General features: G+C 43.1%; 1 protein-coding gene across 21 annotated transcripts in view; it reads right to left on the reverse strand.

Annotated features, from left to right (window-relative positions):
• Positions 1 to 744: 744 nt before the first annotated feature.
• LPP (LIM domain containing preferred translocation partner in lipoma) overlaps positions 745 to 19,438 on the reverse strand; it is a 315,569-nt gene continuing 296,875 nt past the window's right edge. For all 21 annotated transcript variants that reach the window (XM_058844348.1, XM_058844351.1, XM_058844340.1 and 18 more), the window contains 3 exons: positions 5,785 to 5,963; positions 2,607 to 2,727; positions 745 to 999 (listed from right to left, as the gene is read on the reverse strand). In XM_058844348.1, coding sequence (XP_058700331.1) covers positions 871 to 999; positions 2,607 to 2,727; positions 5,785 to 5,963 — 429 coding nt within the window. In that variant the 3' untranslated portion in view covers positions 745 to 870. The remainder of the gene's footprint in view (positions 1,000 to 2,606; positions 2,728 to 5,784; positions 5,964 to 19,438) is intronic.

Raw genomic sequence — 19,438 nt, forward strand, 5'->3', positions numbered from 1 at the left:
TGTATTTCCAGCCCCACATCCCTTAAAGATCTGCTCAATGGACATGACTGGCTTATGCCTCTGGTAATCAAAAGCATGTTTTGTGTGTAGTGTGTAGTGTGTATGTAGTGCACAGTGTGTGCAAGCTCACATCTTTCTGTGATTTCTCATACATTGTGAATTGGAAGCATCATTACTGAATAAATTTATGCAATAGCTAAGTAGACTTTCATGAGTAAAAGAAAAATCCTATTGAACTGGAAGGGAGTGGAGACAAGTAAGGGCCTAAGAAATAACTAATCTGTCCCAAGGATACAAGATCACACCTACACTCAGGTGCAGTACAGTTGCAGTTGCACTGTTTGTGTTAATGCTGGGTGTGCTCTCCTTCTAGGACAGTGGAGCTACTTCTGCTGGTGACACAGATCCTATTAAAATCACCAGCAGACATTGATGTCCCATGACTTCAATGAGAGCCGGTCAGGTTCTCAGAATACATTGGCAGGAACCTCAGCCATCTTTCACCCTCCACCTTCATGTACTTCTTAAGAAACAGGAATCAAACACAGAAGCATAGTAAGGACCATGTTCAGACCTCCTACAGGCAGATAATTTAGGTGCTGTGACCCTTAACTCCATCAGCTGCACTGAGAGCAGCTGCTCTGACTCACTGCCCTCCTGAACACTTGTGTCTAAATTAGGTGCCTGTCGTGGGCAGTCTGAACATGGCCTCTCAAACTGCCCTCTTGTTCCAAGGCCTTCCAGTTTTACTTTTTTTTTTTTTTTTTTTTTTTTAAATGTCAGAGTTTCAGACCCTAGGCTGGAAAGAAATCATGCAAAGCTTGTGCAATATCCCCCAATGGGCATCCTGGGGAGGGTCACAGTTGATCCTCAGAGATCAGTGCTGGCCTTGGCAGTCAGAGCCTGGATCCGAGCAGAGTTGCAGGTCTTGCAAAGGATGTGCCCGTCCAGAGGGTAACAGCCCTGATTGTCCCCTTCAGACAGGAGGCCACCACAGTCCTAGGAAATAAGAGAACAGGAAGAGTAAAGTAAATAAGAAAGAGCAAGATAAAGGAAAGAATCTATTAGTCAAAGAAACTCTCTCCTCACTCTCCACCTTGTAACAGGATCCAGCCTGAATCAGCGCAAAGCATGAAGCTGAGGTACGTGATGTCTTTTACGATTAAGCCATTTTCTGATAAGAGACAATGCTGCAGAGAAGATGGGTTCCCAAGCTCTCTGCTGAATTTAATCCAATTGAAAATAAAAGGAGATTATTCCTTTCACATTTCTGAGGAAGCAAAAGTCTTCAGTGTTGGAGAAACATCAAACTGAAGCACATATTTATTAATTCAAAAAAAGATAAAAAAGAAGCACCACTGGGAAAAAGTTTAGTACCAATATCTGACTATAGGTAATCTCCTTTGGAACAGTTAGTGCCATGAAGTTACAGCCTCCATTCCAGGGGTGGCAGCTAAGCAAAATCTCTGCCTGTCTCCCATTACCAGAACTGTCAGCTGTGTGTGTATTACAACTGGCCAAAAAGGTTGTGACAAAAAGAAGGATGTCAGACAGGAACATGGAAACCCCACTACAAGGCCCCCAGACCTGCTGCAGAGACCTCAGCCTATAAGCCTTAAGGCTGAGTATAGCTGCTAGAAAAGTTGGGAATTACCCCTCAGTGTGTGATCAAGCAATCATTTGGCCCAGGACTGCTGATGGATCCATGTGTGTGAAAGCCTGGGTATCTCAGCAGCCAGCATGGGGACATGCTGTATGATGAATTAGACTCTACAAAATTTAATGTAAGAATTCCCCAGCATCTTAAAAAATAATGGGCCTAAGTAATTGGCTGATATGTACCCTGAAAGCCAAGGTCAGATTGAGAATTGAACCAGATGCCTCAAGTTTTGGCCTAGACCTTTAAACCTTAGTCCATCCTTCTTTCCAATTAAGGTTCTTAAAACCTGCAACTGCAACAAGAAATATATTTGGTCTCATTTTCTTACCCTGCCATCTGGCTGATGTATTATCCAACAAGTAACACTAGCACTGAAGAATTCTTGAATGCTCCCTAACACAGCTGTTCCCATATGCTAATTGCTTTAAGGTGATTTTTATTCTCTGTCTTCAGATTCTTACCATCAAAATTACATGAAGTGTGTAATGAAACTGAACAGGAAAAGTAGCACAAAAAGCATTGCACAAAACAAGAATGATCATGTTTATGTGTCCATTAAAATTCTTCAACCCAGAGCCATATGCTGAGTTTCCTGTACAATCTTGCTTAAATCCTAACATGCATTAGCTTTCATTTTAAGAACATAAAGATGAGCTACATTTGTGTCCAGGCTATAATTTATGAAGTTCTCAAGTATTAAGCCCTAATTGCCTGAGTCACATTCTTTTGCTCTTCTAATGAACCTGTTACAAACAAGGGACCTGATTTTCCTCTCAATTGCGTGGATATAAATGAGGGAAAATTCCTTGCTTGCTGAAGTCAATGAAGTAATTTGATTGTAGAGCCAGTGTTACAATAGGGTATGCCTGTTGTGTGAGCAACATGAGGTGGTGATGAAGTTAAGCCAACCCTTGCTTTCTGTCCCTGCCATGACAGGAATACCAACCTCGCACCGGTAGCACTGGACATGGAAGTCGCGATCCAGGGCAACAATGCGCACGGTCTCCTCTTGTCCCGGGGCTGGCATGATGGGCTCCTTACACACAGAACACCTTGGGGCAAATTTCCTGAGGAAGCAAGAGACAGTTATCCTCAAACTTGGAGCGAAAATTTCTATTAACTGGGCCATTTGTACAGATACCTTTGTGTACATTTGTACCAACACACACACACGTATGTGCACGCACAATACACGCTGGAGCTCCGCACAGCTCCCTCCTTGAAAAAAACCAGGCAGAAGCACTTTAGTCTTACAAGGCAATTTCAGGCATGTAGGATATTAAAGAACATTTATTAGGAGAGGACTTATAGAACTTCTGACACGCAGCAAAGCTTTTTGCCTGCCCTAATTAACAACTAAAGTGCCTGTTGAATGACCTTCGATTGTGGCACCTATGCACTGCCACAACCCTCAAGCCTCTGAGAAAATCCATGCAAATCCCAAGGTTAGAAAGATGACCAGGATCTGCTTTCTCTTGAAAACAAAAATCGAACTATTAAAATTTGGAGATTGGAAGAAAGAGTTAAAAAGTATGAAAAGAAATGGTAAAAAGAACTGCCTTGTGCTAACACGAATTTGTTGTGGTTTATGCCATCCACTTTAAACTTCCAAGCCATCTTACCCTCTTATGCACACAGGAGCACATTTCTGGCTGTGCTCACTCTTAGACAAGAAGCATCAGGGCAGTTTTGACTTGCTGCATTTTCTAGATAAAACCAACTGTTATACAACAGGGTGTTGTCCAGGCTTAAAAGGGAACAGGTCTGGGTGTAGGGACCCCAATGTTCTTTCTTCCGGTCAGCCTGACTTCCAGTTGTATAGTGACAATAACTCAGTGTATGAAGAGACTGACTTGAATCAGGGTCAGCTCAGGGATCAGCTCAGGGATCAAGAGAAGCCCTTTCTTTTTCCCTTCTATTGCTCACCATAGGACCTTCTGAACAATTCACCCATGTTCTGTTTCCTCTGGTTTTGCTCCCCTCAGGTCCCATGAGAAGTGGCCATCTCTCCTCCTAGGCTTGGGAACATTCAGCCCGTGGTGAATCATTATCTGCTGTTTTCTTACAAAACCTACTGGTGCCAGTTTCCTGGCTGCAAATTCTGCCTACAAAAAGGAAACACCCACAGAATCTGCTACCATGTAACGAGAGCCAGGGTCAGGGGCTGTGGAGTGACAGAGGGCAAAGCTTACAGCAAACATCAGAACACAAGGAGATCAAAGGCCCTTCTCTTCTGAACCGCCTAGTAAGGATTGACTCTGCCACCCAGCCTGTCACATGAACCACCTCAGAATTAACTATCTTAGAAAAGAAAAAAATAAAATAAAATCTATCTGTGCCAGGAATAAAGAAAAATATTAATTTCACTGGCAGCAGATGAAAGATGCCTGTGTAGCTGTGATCTAATGAAAGAATGAATTAAACAGTGGCTATAATGAGTGCTCTGAAAAATAACCTAAATGGATCATGATATGACCGGAGCTGTGATGGCAATTAATTATGTGCTGCTTCATGCAGGCCCTTCCTTGTGCCATTTAGCTCAAATGGCACTTAAAAAATACTTCAACATTTCTTTGTCCAGGCTACTGTGAGTAATTCATTATGAGACAAATATTATCTCCCAGGATCCTGAGATCATTCCTGCAGATTTCAGGGGATGTGGATCTGTTACTGTGGGGCCTGAGTTCAGGGGGTAGCTGAGTGACAGTGTGAGCATCAGCTACGGTTTTGTTATCAAGAGGATGTAGATGTAGAACACTCAACCTCCAGATCAGGAGGACATGTCATCCCTAATCCATTAAAACTGGGCTGGCCGAAGTACTGCAAAATGTGTGGTTCTGAGTGTCACATTGGGTCTTGTGCTATTCCCATCACCTTCCCTTCTTTAGGCATCACCCTCAATCCTTCACTCAACAATTTTCATGTCCTTCCTTGCAGTGACAGCCTCCCACTTTCCACTCTCAGAGCCCTGAGGTCTGTAGGCAGCCACTGCCAAGAGGTTTCAATGTGGGACATCAGCTCTCTTTCTCCTGAAAGCATGTGAGCCCTTGGCCTGTGGGGCTTTGGGAAGGGGCACTCTCCACCTTGTTGAGAGGTTGTGAGGGAAATCCTTCAGGTGCCTGAATGGTGCATAAAACTCCTGTTGGGCCTGTGCTCAGGACCACATTTTACCTTACACACAACTGGTAGCACAGGAAGGCAAAGCGACACAGCAGCTGCCAATTAACCCAGCCTAGCTGAGCTACAGGGAACATCCTCCTGTTGGATTCTAACATGCCAGTTAATTGTGGTTGCTTCCCTTTCTGTCAAGTCAGACAGCTTCTTTGAGCTTTCAGACGCACACACTGATGTCATGAGGCTCTAATTAAGTCTACCCCCTTGGAAATTAAGAGGTAGATGGTTGAGATGTAAACTCACATTTGTCAGTATTGATTTCATCTTTTAATTGAGGGGTGTAATGTATCTGTCTTTTCCATACAGGGCAAACATTTGTGCTCTGATTATATCTACCTGTCTTCCCTAGATTCGTTGTGATGATGGGGGTGGTAGCGTGTCAGTGACAGAAATTACTTGCAGCTATACCTTTCAACTTACTTTAAATAGCAGGTTCACTATAAATTATTACCAGGGTTGTATTTTTAGTAGCTTAAAAAAGCTAATTAACAACTAGAAACAAAAGGAGCTCTGAGCAGCCTGTGGCCACTGAGATCCCTCTAGGAGGTAAGCAAACACCTGCAGAGTGCAGGAGGACAGGACCTCTCTTAATTGCTCAGTGGAAGAAGCAAGTAGCTGGTGATGTGGAAGTGCAGGTAGAGGCAGTGAAGAGAAACATGCACAGTGAAAGGCAAAGGGAAGGCAGAGCACTTAAAACAGAGGGACACAGAGGTTATCCCTCAATTCAGCTCTAAGCAAAACAGAGATCAAGCAGAATCGTCCCATAACCAATTAACCTTGTATGCCACAGTTTGCCTGCCTGGAGCAAAGCTCTCCCTACTGTTTAAGAGGCTTAGGAGGAAGTGGCATAGGGCTCAGAACTTCCTGAAAGCTCAGTCTGAAAATGGAGAATTTTTAGGGCCAAAAAACAAAGACAACAAGCAAAGCACTGACAGCAGCTTAGGCCTTACTTATGGAAATCCTCGATGCAGTGGATGTTGCCACCAGCATCCACAGTGAAGGGGATCCCATCCAGGCTGCGATGGCACATCACACAGGTGAAGCAGTGGGGATGGTAGGCCTTCCCAGTGGCTCGGAGGATCCTCTCCATGATGGGCTTTGCGCAGACGCTGCATTGCTCCAGAGTTTTCTGCAAAGAAAACATACACAACAGATGTGAGCACCATCTCAGCAGGACACTTACAAAGGTCAGCTGGGTTGGAGGCTGCTGCTGGTCTGCTTGGAAGCTTCAGGTACTTTCATTTCTTCTAGATAAAGTGCAGTCAACAGTTATCAAAGGGTATGATAACAGCACAGGGCCTGGGTCAAGTCTTTAGAACAGTGTGAGAACACAAACCAGAGCCTTCTCTCAGCAGCTCTGACAAGTGATCAGAGATGGCTCATCAGGTGGGTTATGTGAGACACAGCAGCCTCTGTAGCCAGGAGCACGTGAAGGAAGGAGTTGTGCAGCCAGTACTCCTGGGCTTTTGCCTCTGGACTGCCCAGTCCGAGTGAGCTTTTGCAGAGGAGTTCATTAGAGACAAGTTCCACAGAGGGCAGTGCTAAACTGAAGTGCAAACTCCTGGGGCTACAGAGAGACCCTCTAATTACTTTGCCAATGCAGATCCCATTAAAATATCTTTATCTGCCTTGTAGAAAAATCTTGATCTTCCTCTCTCACCACAGAGAATACTGCTAAATCTGGGGAGAGAACAAAGCAGTGGCTGCAAGGAAAGCATCCGCAAGGACAGGAGTTCAGGATGACTTAAATGCTTCATTTATCTCTGGCCCACGATGTTTGAGACAATGACTGTGAAATTCCAGCTCTAAGGCCATGATCCTTGCTGCACAGGTTTTACATACTAGCCTGCTCCTAAAGTGCTGCAGCCAAAAAAATTCCCACTTTTCAAGTGGGGTCCATTGAATGATTCATCTCATTTCAACCCTCACTCACCCTTGCAGTTAATTATAGAAACACCAAGATAATTTTGTTTCAGATGGTTGTCTGTGAGCCACACCAGCCCTTCTGACACCAACTGGATAACTAACCATTTCAAAGCAAGCACTTTTTAAAAAAAGACACATGCCATGAATGGAGGATCCAAACCACATAGATACAAATAATAAATCTGTGGCAGTGATTTGGGTAATTTCACTGGACTTTAGAAAAGCAAACTTTACCTACTATTCTTGCTTGATGCACCTGAAGTTATCAACCGGCATTTGTATTTTGGGTGAGGTAGAAAAATCTATCATTACACTATTGATTATTATTTAGATAGACAGAAATAGGGAGGTGAGAAAAAAAAGAAAATATCTAACAGGACAGAAATATAGAAAGCATTTGAAAGGCAGATCTTGTTAGCAAACAAAGGAAGGCTAAAGTTCTGCTTCCTCATGCAACAAAATTCCCAGGGAAAGCAGTACTTTGACTGACTGTATTATTACTGCTTCTTTGAGCCAGTATTCTCAGGAGCAAGATCCAGTCCTTACATGTGCAACCAAAAGGTATTGTAAAGAGATGAATCACCCAGGAGCTCAGAAGGTTCTACACTTGCACATTTGCTCTCAGACATTTATCTCTGGGCTGCATGTCAGTGGTAAGGTACAAACACTGAAATACACAAGTTCCTATCACAGGATCAGAAGCACTGGTTTTGGAAAGGTCGATATGAAAAGTCCTGAATTTCAACCCGTATGAGAACTGCCTCACACATTTGTAAGGGAAGCACAGCCAGAATAGCATTGAACTCAGGCTGGATTTTACTTTATATCTTATAATAATGGGCAGGAAAGAATGACTGCTGGCCTTTCTGTCTGGTTGCTGTCACCATCATCATCATTATAGCTGTGGCTGGTATGCCAGAAAAAGCAAGGTCAGTAATTTTCTCCATGGAGAAATAACCTGGCAGATTTACCATTTTGCTTTGCATAAGCAGATCACATCATCTCAGTCCGCATCCATGTGGCTCTCTGTGTTTTTCTGCCAAGGAGGGAAGGCAGGATACCCGCGGATACGGATGGAAGATTGTGCCATTCTTAAGGCAAATGCTATGAAACTTTCTGAACACACTCAGGTATGGAGCGTTTGCCTCACCAAGTCACTGCTTGCCTCATTTCCAACAGTTGCCAACAACAGAGGCCAAAGTATGACAACAGGGTAAGCAAAACACAGAAATTCCTTGGGATTTGCTTCCAGTCTCCACTGATTACTGGTTTAGGGACTTCCTGAGTCAGAGCTTGGCTTTCCCATACTTTACCTCAAGTAGATGCTTCCCCCATAAACTTTCCTGATTGATTTTTGAATTCTGATAAACACTGATCCCCCACAACATGACCGGGAATTCTGTGGCTTACTTCCACGCTGGGGATGATCTGTTCAGCAGTTCCCCTGGTCTGCTACTGCAACACACCAAGGACTGTGACCAGAGCAGGCACCTGCAGCAGCAATCCATGCTGCAGAGAGGGGTCTAGCACCAAACAGCACGGCCTGGGACGGCTCTCACCATGCATCCAATGAAACTTCTGCTCACACATTTCGGGGACACAGAGTTTAAGCCCACGAGGGATTAGTACAACCATCCTGTCTGACATTCCATGTTAACACTGATTTTGCTGGAAACTGCAGTTGCCAGGACAGCAGGCAATCACCCTGCTGGATCATACCTTCTGAAAACACATCTTCTGCTCCCAAATCTCAGCTCAGTCACAGGTGGACATTCTCACAGCTAAGTAAGACAAGCATTATAAATTAACTAACTCCTGATTAAACTTTCTATACAACCTGAAAATCAGACCTGAGAAATTTATTCTTTTCATCCTTCCCAGTCTGTACCAGTAAGGAAAAACAAAGTCATTAGTTTCAGACTCCAGCTCACTCCCTGTCTGGGAGTGTGTTTGCTTAAGCCTCTCTCCTTGCTAGAACCCTGGCTGGCTCAAACCCTTCTCTTCAAGGTGTTACCAGATGATGCCAAAGGGAAAGCTTCCTTGATTCACACCCATTTGACATCAGGTTGCTGTAAGGCAGGATTTGGCCTGTGAAACTACCAGGGTTTTCTTTGATTCTCTAATCAGGTTATCCCACATGCCTAAGTGCTGCCCCAGCAGCTAACAACCTGCACAAAGGTATTTCTGCACATTATGGGAACAGCATCCCTACAGGATTTAAAGTTTAGCTTCTTGATTTTGCTCTTTTACAGTTACTCTAACTCTCCTAGCACCTCCTGGAGCTTTCAGACCTTCAAAAAGCCAAACAAGATGAAGAAAAATGCCTAACTGCTAAATTTTCCTTCTTTTCTCTCCAGCTGTTGCAAGCCTGCCCTGTAATCAACAGGTAGAGCTGAATGCGTCTGATGAGTTACACTGAGAGCCAAGGCAAGGCACACAGAAGGAAGATGAGAAACAGCTAGGAAACATCAGACTTAGGGGTTGTGGTCACATTCATGTCATAAGAATATAGACCACAAATCTAGTGTGGGCTGAGGGTAAAATTTACCATTCTTTTCCCATATTTTTGGCCAAGAGGCAGGGAGTGCCCCTGTGTCTCCAAATCCAAGTAATTTTTTGGGGTTTGAAAAGCACAGGGAAGGAACCATCCATTTCTAAATAGAAGGTTGGCACAGTGTTTAAGGCTGAGCCTGGGTCCATGTCTCTTGAGGGCAGAATATCCATGTCAAAGAAAAAAGAATCTCACATGGGGAGAATAATGCACCCTAAATAACCTAAATAATAAGAAAAATAACCCCAAGCAAAGATACACTAAAACACAAAGAAAGAACTATAATGACCAGGACATCATGAATCATCTTGCAAGTAAAAATTAAGAGACTTAAACATGTATAGCACAATCAGAATCCAAGTGAGAACAAGCTGCTTGGAAGCAAGCATCTAGCAAGTAGTGGTTGGAGTTGACCTCCCTAGAGCAATACTTGTCCCTTCAGAAACCACAGAAAGCCAAAGGGAGTTGCTCTGCAGATTTTAGGTTTAAACATGGGACACAAAGTAAAAACTCCAGCTGCTGGGAAAGACTTCTGGGTTGCAAGAGCCACGGAAGATGGGAGCTGGGGGATGTCTGAGTCCTCCCCTGATGGCAAGGTGGCAGAGGCTTTGGGGAGCAGAGGTGCAGTGACAGCCCATGGGCTGCAGCTCATCCCACTGCCCTAATGCTGCAGATGATAACCCCACCTAACCAAATGTGGGGGATAGCACTAACTCACAGTGTCATGCCAGCACAAGGACTCTCCCACAATGACCCAGCAATGAGTGCAGAAGAAAAGCCACACAGATTAGTCATTGCTCTTTCTGCATTGGCAATTCATCCCAAGCTCTAATGAACATAAATAATGTCTCCTGCACTCTCAACAGCAGACCGAGGAGAGCTCACGCACAGGGACACGAGCATGGTATTGCTTATTTTACTGGGAGAGGGGAGGGAAGTTGCTGGAATAAATTACATTGGCAGCTCATGCACAGGGACACAAACTCACTTTCTGTAAGCACTGCAGAAGAAGCACATTTTTTGAAGTGACTGAGCAGAGATGGTTTTAAGCTGCACGAATGAAATGTGACTGTTGTGCTAAAAACAGGCACATGGTCAAATACTATAGTTGAACTGTAACTTAGTAAAGTGTGGTAAGTGACATGCTTTAAATCTTGTGACTCCGTCCTTCATTTCCTCAGACAGGAGGAGAGCAAAGCAGCAGACATTTTCCCCTTTGTGGGATATTTTTTGAGGCTTGAAAATGTTTCCATACTTAAGCAAAGACAGAACACTTTAATCTCAAGAAGCCTGGTGAATTTATAAACCTCAAATTAGATCAGGTCAATTGAAAAACTGCACTTCAAAATAATTGCAAATGGTTTCATTTAGGTTTTCAGTCTGAAAACATATAGTTGTATTATAAATTAAATATAAAGCAGAAAGTGGTGGAGGGGTTAAGTGTCAAGATGTAATTTCAACACTTTCAAACACTTTTTGGCATTATTTCTAGAAAAGGAAAACCAAGACCCAATTTCCACCCAAGGCTCCCCAGCTGCTATCTCTACAGATGGGTTATATCTTGGCAAACATAACATTTAACTCACCAACAGCCAGCATGAGATTCCTTTCTGCATGTATGAGGAGAGAAGTTGGGCGTGAGTTAATCCTTCTCACTTTACCTGACCAGCTGGACACATTATTAGCAGAGGGTGACACTCCCCTTTTTGCTGCTCTGAGGGGTACTTATAGCAAGGGAGAGCACAGCAGAAGGACCTTGGCTGGTGCCCTGACCTTCAAACCATACTGCCACAGCTGCATCAGTGTGTTGGGGCAAGAGATGTGACCCCTGACAGCCTAATTCAGACAGAGATAAATTTACATAAATTTAGATGGCATAGCTTGATTTGCTAGGAGATGGAAAGGAAGATATGGGAATAAATTATATGAGCAACTCTGCAATGTTATCAGCACGCTGGCAATGGGTCTGAACTGTGCTTACAGCTGCCCTTTGCACAGTGCAGACTCAGGCCCTGGAGGTTACTGTATTCAGTGGCTTTCAAATTGTTCCTCCACTCAGCTCAGTTTGTAGTGGCTTTCCCAGCACAGTAGCAATACCACGGCTGGCATGCTTCTCCTCTGCTGGAATTTGCTTTTCTTGTCAGGAAAACTGAATTCAGCTTTACAGTTTTGGACTCAGAGCAGCTGGAGGTGAATCTGGCAGAAAGTCCTCTCAGCATACAGCATGGAGGAGTCCCTTCCCCTTGCCCTGTAACTATTAGAGAAAAGCTAGATGTATTTCATGGCTTGTCTTAGTAGCAAAGATAACAATGGCATGCAACCGAGCCCACAAATGTGCAGTAACAGAAAGGCCATGATGAAAATGGAACAGTGCTGGAGAAATGCTTCTCAAATGATAAGCAGATGTCAAAATATGCTCTACAGTGAGAGGAGGAAGGAGCTCCATTTTTTTTATCAAGTGAAGGCTGGGGGATGGCTTTGCCATTGTCTGAGCACACCAAAGGCTGAAGGGGAAACTCAGAGAAGGCTGCTGGGCCTGGCAGGCACACAAGCTGGCCATACCACCTGCAGAAAGAATTATATTTTTAATGCTGAATGTAATTAACGTTTGGAGCAGCAGAGGCAGGAACTGGGTGGCTTCTCTGATGCTCAGTACCAGTTTAGATAAGGTCTGCATCCCTTTCTAGCACCACCAAGCTGAGAGTGATGAAGGAATATCAGGGTTAAACAATCTGCTCTGCGTTATGCTCAATGTCTGACCACAGCCACATTGACTCCTTCCAGCTAAAAATCCACAAGAAGCCTTGCATTGGAAATTACTTAACTAATTTTTGGCACTCAAAGCTACTCATCTTCTGTACATTCCTTTATGTGACAACAGAGATCTTTGTCCCTTTAAAATGGCAGAGCCTATGAATGTAAGAAATGAGGGAATTGTCCTCTAAACTGGTAGGCTGGAAGGTATAATGCCTGGACTTCTGGCTTTTAAACCAAGTAGCTGCCACAGGCAAAGCATTCCCATGCTCTGTGCCTCAGCTGGCCTGTAAATAAAATGGCAGAAGTTACATATCCCAGTGAGAAACTGGATATTGTTAGGTTTGATAAATACTTGTGAAGTAGACTGTGTGCCTAAATGATTACTTAATGGAAACAAGATATTATTAACAGAAAAAACTAAATTCTTTTTTTATCTGTAATGACTTGCACACATCTCGAAAGTCAACTCTGGGTGGTGCAGTACCAGAGAACAGCACCTGAACTGTTATCCAGAATACTCCAATGTGGCTACAGCCATTTGCAAGAATAAAGTAGTTTAATACTGGGGAAATGCTTCTAACTTACAGCTGACTTTAAAATAGCATAGAGAGTAAAAAAGTCTATGTATGTGAGATTTTTTCAGCAACAATAATTATAGTTGCATGGAATATTACAGTAAACCAAACAATTGAAAGCATCCTTAGCAACTGCTATTTAAAAGAACACTGTTTAATGTTTTAGTAATCAGCTCCAGTCCCTTCAGTAATTTTCTAGTGAAGTTGCATTTCCAAACCTCCTCACATCTTGTCTATTGCTCTGGGAGCTGCAGACTCCCCAGAGAACTGAAGCAGCACATTGTGCAGCAGAGTTCATCTTGCCATTAGCACTGCCACCACATCACAGCCCAGGTATGAAGCAGCATAACCACGTGAAATCGGTCACTCCACACCAGGACTACAACAGGCCCAGAAAACATCCAGCCAGGAAGCTGGGACAGGCTTTTGGAGCACCGGAGAGAAAAACATCTGTAAAGCACAGCAGCACCAGCAGAGCACGGGAGATGAGCCTGCCTTGGCAGGGAGGGATGATCTGATAAGACAGTTTCCATCTCTGATTCCTTCAATCCAACGAGATCCTAAGTGCACGACCAGACCTTCATTCCAAGACATTGCATAATACAACGCCTGGCGCAAGAGGCTGATTTTCGAAGATTTCTAATTTGAAGGAAATCCCTCAAAATCCCTCCCAGAATGTCAGAGGTAAACAGTTTGTTCAAGGCTCCAGCAGCTGAGACAAACTGGCACAGAGCTACTGTGGAAATCCCTGGGCTGTGTCACACAACAGCAGCCATGCCTCAGCAGATTAGTATTGCTTCACACACTGTGGTCCCTGCCTAGGGAGAAACCAGCCCATGGCTTTGCTCAATGCAGAAAGATGTTTGAGGATTTGTCAGGACTCTTTTTCCACTGAAGTGAACCTTGGTAGCTTTAAAAACTATGATATTCTATTAGCTTTGCTCCTGAGGGACAGGGGGAATACACATCAGGTTTTGATAGCCTGTGCTTTTATCTATTTTTAACACCCACACATCAGGTGAGAGCACCTACAGACCATACATAACTCAGGGCTCTGCAGAACAAAGTGCTCTGGGGGATAAAGCAAAGCTGTTCGTTATTCCCAAGCATTTCCAGTCTTTGTGCTGTTAATGTAGCTCTGCTTGCCTTACGTGTTCTTGCCACCAAATAAATTCCTCAAAACATGATGTGCCTGACCTTGCATGCTGCCCTGGGAGTTTTGCCTAAATAAAGGTTCTGTCCTGTTGTGATTACTTTCTGCACAGGCAGCAGAATTACATGCAGCTGGGAGATGTGGCAAACATCGAGCAGATACACTCTCCTCCTTGTTTAGATACAATTGTGGACAACACAGAGATTTCAAGCTTAATTAGCAGTACCAAGGAAGCTGTTAGAGAGGCATTTCAAACCGCTTGCAGTTTAAGCTGATTAGAACTTCGTGAAAACAAAACAGTGTAGCAAATCGTTAGGCTAAAATTCAAGTCAAACTGAACCGCATCAAAGGAAACAGAAAGTGACTATCAGCAAGATGTGGGCTTTTTTCTTTTCTTTTGGTGAGGAATTTAATTTCATAGCCTTTAATAAACCAAATGTTCCAATCCAGGCTTGCCACTCTGGCAAGAAGCTTAACCAAAATAACATTGGAACTCAGAGCTGACGGACCAAAGAAACTATAAATTGGTCAAATCCGGGCACAATACAAGAAAAAAAATCAAAAATTCCATTCAATTTTCCTGTTTTAGAATTTTGATGTAACTGACCATTGACATGGAAATGTTATCTTGACCTTAACTGCTAAAGCTGACTTGCAGAGGAAAAAATGACTGAGACTCTGACATCTCTGGTTATTTATAGTTCCCCTCACTCTCCTCTTTCTTGGTAATTTTACATTTGAAATGAGTTCTCACCTGCCATGTGTTTCCTGAACGACTGTTCAAGCAATGCAGGAATTTGTGATATAAAAACCATCAAGTAAATGAAACTTCATTGATTAAAATGGAAAACGAATTTTAGCTGGAAAGTCTTGTCAGTAAATTAGCATCCAGCAAAGCTGGGCTTGCTTTGGTTACAGACTGAACACTACAAGCTTTATAACTACAACTTCTTTAAAGCTGGCTTTTTCTGCCTCCTGTGTTCTCCAAGAGAGATTTCCTGGAGAAACAAAAAAAACCAAAAAAACAAAAACAAAAACAAAAACAAAAAAAAAAAAAGAGAAAGACCGGGCTACTGCTCAAGAGCCTGGATTCTTCTAGAGTTTGTAAGAAAAAAACCCAAATTAACAAAACAGAATCCTTCCCCTTCACTCCTTGAGAATAAAACCCCCTAATATATCTAATCCACAAGGAAAGACACACAATCTATTTCTCTCTGCTTATTTCAAGTCACAGATAAGGGCATCTTCAAGTCACTTCTAATGGCTACTAAATAAATTCAGTATTTCAGCTGGATATCAGTTTAACAGCTCCCCCTTCTACCTTAATTGCTCAAACAGAGAGAATGCAAAGCTTTTCCTGAAGGTCTCATACAATTCACAAGAGAAGTTTATTTTTCCTAGTGGCAGGGGCAAAGCACTGGAAACTCAGGGTATTTGGCTTCTGTCCTTGGTTCACCAGTGACTCAGAGAATAATTTTATTATTTTTCTTCTATGTTCTTCATATTTTCTTTGAAGTGGCTTTAGTCAGGTATTAGGGGGTGCTTGATGCTCTGAAGATGTGAAGTCACATCTCTATTGTAAACACCAAAGTTGGCACCTGGAGCTACCAAGAAATAAACACCTCTCCAAACTGAAACAAAATAAAAACCCAAGCAAGAAGGTAATGAGATTTGCACAGAATTTCATGGAGCTTTTACTGAAACACCTTTTGAGTGCAAGATAATGTTTTTTCAGTGTATATGTGCAAGTTGTGAAATACAGGTCATTGCAGCAGTTCAGCATAAAAATAGCTGCTTTTAATAGATAACGTAATCCAGTATAAAGCTTGGAAAAAATCTTCCCCCAAAACTCTCACATGCTGCTGCTACCCAGACTGACAGTGAGAATACGATTTGCCCAAATCCGTGATGTGTTTCCTAAAGAGTTGCCAAATACATTTATGTCCCTGATGTGAGGAGAACATCTTGGAGCCTTTGGGGCAGTGGGAGACTTATCTGTACCTGAAATATGAGGGCTAAAAGCTTTGTGGGTGCTCTGAGGTCTTTCCAAAGGGAGAGGGAGTTTTTTTTTTCTTGAAGAAAGCCTCCTGAGTGAAATGTCTATTTTTAAAGACTCTGTAAGAACACTGGAAACCCACAGACAATCAGCACAGGCCACTGTCAAGAATAACAGAACCCAAAATTTAGTGAGTCAATGTACGGCGAGACCTGTACTATACTTTCTCCCCTCTACACTAAGACTAGAAATTTCATTTTTGGGGGTGCAGGATTTCTTCAGAGGTTTGAATTGAATTATTTCCTGGAGCAACACCTCTTCTTATATCTAGAGTCAGACTCTAATTGGAAATAAATCCAGGCTGCTGACTAAGTCCAGGGTCAAATATGTCACCTACCAGGTACTGAGATTATTTTTAGATGCAATGACATCCCTACTCTTTTCATCCAGTTGACCTCAATGTATGATTCAGTTCCTTGTCTGGGAAAGCAAGTTTGAGCCCCCTGCTGAGATAAGAGTGACAAAGAAGGAAAGGATACAGAACTAGCAAATTGAGATGGCTATATAAGAAGAACCCAGAGAAGGCATGGCACAGAAAAGAGAACTTCCCAAAGAGGTCAAGTGAGAGGTGAGAAAAGCGAAGGCTGGAGACTGATGTTCCACCCTGGGAACTCATCCATCACCTTCCTTCCTCCACTGTGAGATAATCTCATCCACAAAGACAGAGATAGACAAGATGATTTACATCAGTCCCTCTGCACCTCTTGCCCACCTCTGAGGGTGCTTCTGCTGGAACTCAGCTTGCTGTACAGCTGAGAGAGAAAGGATGGCACGTTATTCCTTCTAACCTTACAAAGAGATATCCACACAAGAGGTCAGATCCTTCCTTGAGTAAGTGAAAACTAAAGCAGAAGCTTTGGGTTACTCTTCTGTTCAAGATATTGTTGTGGGAAGTTGGGCAGAACAGTCCTTACAACACAATTGCCTGCTGAGTTGATTCAAACTCTTGGCAGTGTTCCTTTGCTCTCAATCTAGAAAAATTAAGGCTCCCTGAAAAATAAAAAAGTTTTTCCTATTTTGTGCAGACAACATGGAGACTTGGATACGGAGATCTTGGATGGCAAAACCATTGGAATGCAAATAAGCTCTAGAGTTGCACCGAGAGCAGACAGGCATGTCTGAGTAGGTGGTAATTCTCTGGTGTCTGCAGGGTTAGTCAAGGATGTTTAGAGCAGGAAACATGCACTCTAAAGTAATTTCTTTCCCTTTCATTACCATGAGAAATTTTGGATTAATTTGGAATATGAAGGACACTGGTCTGAGCTGTCAGAAAGGTTTATGTCAGGGCAGAGCAGACCAAAAATCAAGCTGACAGCTGGCATTTCTTTACTAGGTCTTTTACATCACTTGAGGAGGCTGCCCTGGATGTTATTTCAAGTTGAAAAGCACAGCAACTGAACGCTGTGCTAGTCAACTGTCAGTCCATAGTATTTACTAACCAGATTACTCCTGTGTTTGTGAAAGAAACACCAAAGGCTTTCTGCCAAATATTACATTTAAAAAAAGAAACAACAGTTGAGAAAAAAACCCAGCAAAACCCAAAGTGAATGGAGCTGCTGAGAAGAAGAGATTCACTTGGGCACACACATCAGCAGCACAACCTGCAGTGTCTTGTGACAGCGCTTAAGAATCAACAAGCAAAGCAGAGCAGCAATGGCAGGAGAAACCAACTTGTCCAACCTCACTGTTTTCCTAGTGACACAGTTACATAAGGGATATGCATTTATATAAACACACTGAATGTATAATAGATGTTATATAACATGTCCATTCTCAAGTCAGTAATATCCTCTCAGTATATGGACTCTAAGGCTGAAATCACAGTGGTTATGGGGTATAGAGGAAAAAACAACATTATTGCAGGATCATTCTGATCTCTAACTGTTCCATTCCATTGTGGGGATTTTCTTTCCATAACAGTGGAAAACACCATGCTCCAGTGCTTCTCACAGTACTTTAAAAGGTCTGAGATCACCTGCATCAATGGTTATTTCCCAGTGTAACTGCTGAGTTGCTTATTTCCATCCTAATACAACTTCCAACTTTCCTTTCTGAGGACCAGAAGCTGCCAGTTTCCCAGCAAGAACATCTGAACATCCAAAGTAATCTGACCCTCAGGTTCTGCTCATGCAAAATAAAACTGGACCACACCTTTCCATACAGAGCTTCCGATTTAATGGACCTATGAGGAACAAAGGAAGGAAGGGTGACTCTTCATCAGGCTGTGACTACAGACCACATCCAGGTGAAAATGGACAAGACAGCCTGGTATTAGCAGGTGGCTCATGTATCTGAGTGATCCAGCTAATGCAGGCCATAAGGACAAGTGCTGGTGGTCTCCTAATGGAAGGATCCCATTTTATTGCTGCACTGGTGGTGCCAAGTGGTCACTCTGCACATGCGTGGCCACACCAGCTTGCAAAGACACGAGGGACAGGGAGTGAAGAGTGGGGAACAAAGTAGTTATCTAGGGCTTTCTGAGTCATTCTCTTTCTCAAATATTTCTCATATGCTTTCTCAAAAGCATAGTCCAGCTCTGCCCTACCTGCAAGTTTTCCTATGGAAAAGTTACTGTTGGCTCCTTCACATGCAGTATGAGTCCAGTGAGCATTGTCCTGCCAGTTCTGCAAGGGCAGCTAAGAAGTCTTGCTGGAAATCTGGCCCCAGAGAGAAAGAGCAGAGGAAAGCAGCCATTTCAGAAGCACATTATTAAGCCATCCGACCAGTAGCTACAGGATCCCCATGGAAAAGTTGATCCAGGCACTTTGTATAATTACTTGAGCCCTCCCAGTCATTTATTTCCCTTTGTGGTTGGCAGGGAAAGTCAGTATCTTCTGGAGCTGCAAAGTCATAGGGCTTTTTAAGAAGCCAGGTTTGTAGGTGAAGACATTTCCCTTTGCTGGAGCACACACTGCACAGCAGCAATCCAGGCTAATGCAGTGAGTTCAAATGAGCATGGCACACAGGCAACTCTAAGCTTTCCATTTGCTTTACCTACATATGTTTTAACACTCACATTTTTAGATGCAGAGGCATAAAAATAGCTTGATTGTGCATATTGCCTACAGTACTTCTGGACTCCACCTATGGGAAGGAAATGGAGTTTAAGTTTTATTAAAGTTTCACATGTTTCCAGGAGGTTGCTAATTATCCTGTGTGTTTTATATAGTATTTCTGGCTCCAGGGTCTTTCTGCACTTTTCTGAAAGAAACCCCACACAAAAATATTTGAGCCAAAACCTGGAATGTGTGACTGAAAATAAGGCATTCACTCCAGGGCTCATCTAACCCCACATACCCTTGTTCTTACCAGGCTTTGGAAAGCGCTATGAGATCTGCTGGTAAGAAAATACTACCTGGACACCAAAGGTTTGTCTTTGCCACTTAGTTCTCCTGCTTCCTTGCACTTTAAACTCCACTGTTTGCCAGGCATTCCTGTGACTTCAGCTGGGTGTGGAGCTGGTCTTTTCAGGGCCGAATGTAAGAATTAATTAACTTTGGATATAGTCCTCCTTTTAATGACTAAACACTTAGCAGTCACACACTGCAAAGTGTTCTCAGGGATAGGCTGTTCTATATCTTAGGGT

This window comes from Poecile atricapillus, chromosome 8 (genome assembly GCF_030490865.1).
Source record: "Poecile atricapillus isolate bPoeAtr1 chromosome 8, bPoeAtr1.hap1, whole genome shotgun sequence".
NCBI lineage: Eukaryota > Metazoa > Chordata > Aves > Passeriformes > Paridae > Poecile > Poecile atricapillus.